General features: G+C 35.7%; 1 protein-coding gene across 1 annotated transcript in view; it reads right to left on the bottom strand.

The window, feature by feature from the left end:
• Positions 1–832: 832 nt before the first annotated feature.
• The window catches only part of vps50 (VPS50 EARP/GARPII complex subunit), a 127345-nt gene continuing 122177 nt past the window's right edge, over positions 833–6000 (bottom strand). The window contains exons 27-28 of the mRNA XM_060897438.1: positions 3194–3383; positions 833–1759 (exon numbers count right to left, since the gene is read on the bottom strand). Of these exons, the coding sequence (XP_060753421.1) occupies positions 1640–1759; positions 3194–3383 (310 nt within the window). The 3' untranslated portion in view covers positions 833–1639. The remainder of the gene's footprint in view (positions 1760–3193; positions 3384–6000) is intronic.

The following is a 6000-nucleotide window of genomic DNA, read 5'->3' as shown; positions in this document are numbered from 1 at the left end:
GATTTACTGACACCTATTTGCATTAAACAGCAGGGGATTTTATCTAAATTATGCAAATTACACACAGGTAACATGATCAAGAAGTAAACCTGTACATCGCACTTGTATCCGGAATTGTTGCTACTAAAGCACAAATCTTAGTGGGATTTTTTTTTTAAATATGTTAATTATAGGTTGACGTCCACACAGGTTAATGGAGGTTGTCCATTCATCCATTCATTAAGCTTTTGGATAATTGCAAGCTTTGGTTGTGGCCTTTGGTTTCTTAGGTTTACCATGATGAGGTACATTATTTGAGAGACTCAATAATGCTGCTTCTTCCACTTCATTCTGCTCAATGCTCACAGGATTAAATATTTTAATTTATCCAAACCGGAGAAAGTGCTAGAGGCTGACTGCACTACATATACTGGTGTTTAATTATTATTTTTTTAAAAACATTTCATTTAAAAGCCAGTTGACCTGCTCTGCAGATAGAGCTCTTTCAAGTAAAGCTGATGTTCCTGAGGGAGATGTTAGTGCTGCGCTGAGCAGCTAGTAGTGTGTTAGTGGAACTTTATCAGCATGTTAGTAAAGCCTTTGAAGTCCAGCAGGGTTTCCTGACTGGATTTGGTACACAATGACACACAGGCCTAATTGATTATTTCCTATGTCCCCTCTCAGCAACCTCCAAATGTGATTATGTGAAAGATTAGGAAAAATGAGCAAGTTAAAAACAGGTCACTAGACACACCGGTGAAAAGCAGAAAAAAAACATTCAGTCACAGGCTCCACACTAGACACAAAAAAATTAACATAATTTAACAAAATTACAGACTTGCACAAGCACTCATTCAGAATGTTAGTGTATTTATTTTAGGGCCTTGGGTTTCATATTGTTACAGTAAAGTAATAATGTACATAAAGTAATATTCTGGTTCAGACAATTACACACTAACTCGTTTTAGATTTTATGCTTTGACGTTGTTTTTATGAACGCTGTAACACCCAGTAGCTGGAATAAATATGATGGTGCTTTGACATTCACATGTACAATATAAACTATATGTCACAAATCGTACGCTAAGTCATTCAACCAAATGTTTTTTTTTTCCCCAAAATACATATTTAATGAAAAAAAATTCTAAATGTCAATCTACCAATCATGTTCAATTGGTATAAATAATAAAATCAATATTTTTTAAAATGAACAAGCAAAGAACATACAACTTGGTGTAACAGGATTAAACAGACATGAGTCATGACACCACATGATGAAAACCTCAATTTTGTCCCATTTAGCAGATGAAATGCTTCATTACCTGTTCTAAAATGTCCATGTAGCGTATTTGAAAGATTAGACCAACATCTATAGATGGAGTGTTTCAGTTTTCAGAAATTTTTCATATTAAAGCATATTACTGTTGGAAAAGATTTGTGAACTGTCCAGGAGTTCCCTACATGTCATGTCTCACTCTTTAACACACTCAACAAACCGATGAACAAGTGATGTACATTGATGTACCGTAACATTAAAGAACATACACACAGAAATGTACAGAGGCAGCAAACGTATGTCAGAAGTGAAATACTGCATACTCTGTAGTTGTAGCAGATTTCCATTGTGATCATGCTTTCAACCTGGGTGGCCTGCTTTCATTTATCTTTTTGGACGGTCAATGTCATCAATAGCTGCCAGGAGTTTCTGCCTGGCCTTTTTGTTGATGTGGGAGCCGAGGCAGACGTTGACCAGGTTGGCCAGCTGCTTCATGGAGTATTCCTGCTCAAACACAAACACAGCATGAAAGAACAAATACACTTCACAGTGGTGAAGACCTTTACTCACAAGACAGAGAAAACTTTACATAAATTCTGCAATTATATGCTGTTTTTAACTCAAACTCAATGCTTTTCAGGTTTTGACAACCACAATTAGTGATTCATAAGCTGGATATAATTATGAATAGTTAGTTATGGTAGTTCCCAGAATATCTAAGTCCACTAAAGGTAGTAGAGCGTTTTCTTATTTAGCTCCCAAACTCTGGAATAGTCTTCCTGATAGTGTTCGGGGCTCAGACACACTTTCCCAGTTCAAAAGCAGATTAAAATCTCATCTCTTTAGTTAGGCATACATATAACACATCCCATAATCTTGTGCACTATTAATTAGACTTGCACATTTTTATGAACAGCAGATACGTTAATCCCTCTCCACTGTTTCTCTCTTTTCACCCATCCCGAGGCATCCAGAAATTGTACCAGCTCCGATCGTCTTCCGTGCGATGAAGATCTCGGACCTCCACTGAGATGATCCCGACTCTGAGAATCCTGAGACATCTACAGATCTAACAGCTCCAGTTGGACTCTGTGATACTAAGAGGAGATCTGAACTCCATGTGATCCTTACACCAATACAGCATTTGTTTGACTGTATATTTGTAATCACACCCTCTAGTGTCACCCATATGAGGATGGGCTCCCCTTTGAGTCTGGTTCCTCTCAAGGTTTCTTCCTTCCATTCTAGAGAGTTTTCCCTTGCCTCTGCTGCCTGCGTCACCTCAGACTTGCTCATTGGGGATAAATACATATACTTACATACATACACACTGAACTATATATATCTTGAATTTTTATTACTGTATATTAATTCTTTATACTTCTCCTTATGTTTACCTTCTGTTCTATGTTTATGTTCTGTAAAGCTGCTTTGAGACAATGTCCATTGTAAAAAGCGCTATACAAATAAACTTGAATTGAATGAATATGATTATGAATTATCATATGTAAATATGAAATTACTTCTGTAGTTTGTGTAAGAGTTTTCTTTCTAATGCTAAGTGCCAACATTTCCAGGTACTACAGTTTGCTATATTGATGCATGAAAATGATCTGCACCCAACCCTGGAATTCACTACACGTTTCATGTTACAATTTTAGCATTATTTAAAAATATTCACTACACTTTTTCTGTGCATGACATGAAATATCTCACATAGAAGAATTAAAGTCTGGTTATTAGTGTGGGATTCTACTGTCAGACCACAAACCAACGATCCTGAATGAATGCTGACGAAGAATCCACACTGGCCATTTATAAAAACACACATACATAATATTCCTGCTAATCTAATTATAAAAAAATCTTCAGTCCAAAACATCTCTCTCACACACACACACACACACAGTTGGAATTAAAAAAAGAAACTGTGCTTACCCTGTGGTTCTTAATAAACTGCTCCATGTCATTCTCAGTCAAGTAATAGGCTTTAATGTAGGTCTCGACAAACTCCTTATCTGGGATAGGTCTGAGGTCGGTGAGCTTCTCCAGCTTCATGAGGAACTGCTGGAAGTCTAGCTGCATCAGTGCTCGGCCCTCGTTACTGCATTTTTTCACATTAGCATAGCTGCCAGATATCAGAAGAGAGAATTGTGAGCTTCACACACACATACTGGACAACTCAATTCATTTATTAACCTGTTAACATTTTCATAGTGACAAGTAATGCACATTTTACTAAAATCCCCAGAGAGAGAGAAAATGTTGATAGTAAACTTGACGCTTTAACATTCTCACTTCAAAATGTGAATATCTGGAACAAAAAAACCTGTGTGTAAAAAAATATCTAACACAAAAACAAACTAGGGATTTTATACCGAAATTCATTAGATTACTTTACATATTGACAGGGGTGGAAAATATCAATAGTTTTATACTTATATAATAACAAATTAGACTAACACTGAGTCCAGCAAATACGAATTTGCTTGGCAGAATTTACTAATGGTAAATTTTATTTTTTTACAAATGCTGTAGTGAATGAGCAATGTTTTTAGGCAAAATGGTCTATCTGCTTTAAAAACTAAAAACATTTAAACAGCTTTAGATAAGTAATAAAAGTTACAGCACTTTTTACAGGAAAATAGGACAAACAATGTCATCAGTTAAAAACATCTTAACTAGAAAAGTCCACACAAAAGCTAAAAAATGCTTGAAATTCTCTTTGTGAACATACTTAGAGCTGCAAAATTTCTACGATTCATACAAACATGAAGATCTTTGGCAAAACAGTAAACAAAAAGTATCATATTCTCAGTGGGTTGTGATGGAATGTTTGTATCTGAGAATAGGTTTCATGTCATCTGAACTGTATTTAAAGTGCAACACTTGCAGGAGAGCCACAAAGCAACGTTTGACTACTGCTTGTGGACATTTAATCATACCATGTTTGTAAATGTGAGCTTCTCTGGTCTGTAAATATTAAGATTCAAGATCACAATGAGATTGAGTAACAGACACCAGAAGGGTTCAAACAAAACAAAGTATTTCTGTAGTCCATATGTTACTAAAAATGTGTAGTGCTTCCTCACAAAGCATGCACACGCACACAAACACACACACACACACACGCACGCACACGCACGCACACGCACACGCACGCACGCACACACGCACACACAGAGCCTGGTAGGTTAAAACCATCTGATAGCTAGTGTAATTTCCAAGGTGCACTATACCTGTGGACTGTCACACAATGCTAGAATGAAACATACCAAGTACAAGTTCTTTACTTCTCATATCTCTACATCCTGTCAGTGGGCAGCTGTGTGGATTTGCTGAGAAAGTAAATAAGCACGAGTCCTCTCAGATACAGAAAGACACACAGACTCAGTGGACAGTGAACAGTGGTTAAAGCTGTCAATGGAGCAGAACAGCTGCCTGGGAATTATTGCAGAGATACACACCAAGACAGCAGGTCTGTTGTAGACAGATGGATAAAAACACTCAAAAAACAAAGTACTAAAATAAAATATACAAAGCTATGTGGGTCTCCTGCACTTTCCTCAGTTAACCCCCTCCCTCCTAGCCCCCCCAAAAATAATACTTGTGCACTTTTTGGAATGTGCTGTGTACAAAATGGTGGATAAAACACAATTAATTCAGAACCGGAGCCAATTCAATTATGCTTGGGTGAAGCAAATTTGAGCGCAAGAAGCTTGAAGCAAACTTTGGCCCAAACATTCCAACATAACAGACCACAGGAAGACACACCGAGCTTCCAATTATTCATTTTTATGCTTTTCATTTCCTCAGGAAACTATGCAGTTCTTCCCCTCTCCATGCTCTCATTGGGCCTTATTCATCAATCTTTGAGATAAGAATAGTGTAAATGACTCTGTAAGTCAAACAGAGCTAAAAATGTTCTTTACATGCTAATGTTCTTTAACAAAAGCTGATTTTCTTTGGATTTTCTTGTTAATGTTGATAAATGACAATCATCTGTAAAATATTTGGATCTTAAACAATACAGCTGCTTTAAGACAAAAGTACTTTATTTAAAAATATCATTTAGAAGTTTATCCACTTCTTAAAGCTGCTCTCGATAAGGAAATCCACCAAATGACAAAAATGTCAATTCCATCTGAAAAAATATGGAGAGAAATTAGGTGAGATGTGCATTTGGTGTAATCCATCCTCTCTACTGGGGAAGACCAAACCATAAGTAAAGCAAATGGAACCAAATAAGATTTCTTCCTCTAGAGGAAATGAAATAGTCATACCGGTCTCTAAATATTGGTGCCAAAGGGCATCATGAATGCGTATACATGTATATACATGATATAAACATAAACCTAGTTTTTATCCAGCTTGACATATGGATTCAAAGACCAATTGTCAATACACATCAATAATGTAGTGGGAACGTTTTACTGTGGTAAATGCTTTATTTTGATTCTTACCTCTCTACAACCTACAATTTTAAGTAATTTAGATATAAAAAAAGTGTAAAGTGTTGAGGAGTGTGTAGCTTGTTATTGCCCCAGTTGCCGAACCACTCATTGGGCATAAAAACAGGGTGTGTCTTTGACAAGTAGATGCTTAAAATATATATATATATATATATATATATATATATATATATATATATATATATATATATATATATATATATATATATTTATATATATTTATATATATTTATATATAAATAAATTTCATTATTTATATATAAATAGCAATTA

The sequence above is a fragment of the Tachysurus vachellii genome, chromosome 21 (genome assembly GCF_030014155.1).
Source record: "Tachysurus vachellii isolate PV-2020 chromosome 21, HZAU_Pvac_v1, whole genome shotgun sequence".
NCBI lineage: Eukaryota > Metazoa > Chordata > Actinopteri > Siluriformes > Bagridae > Tachysurus > Tachysurus vachellii.
The sequence above is the reverse complement of the archived record's forward strand: the minus strand, read 5'-3'. Positions and strand labels throughout refer to the sequence as shown.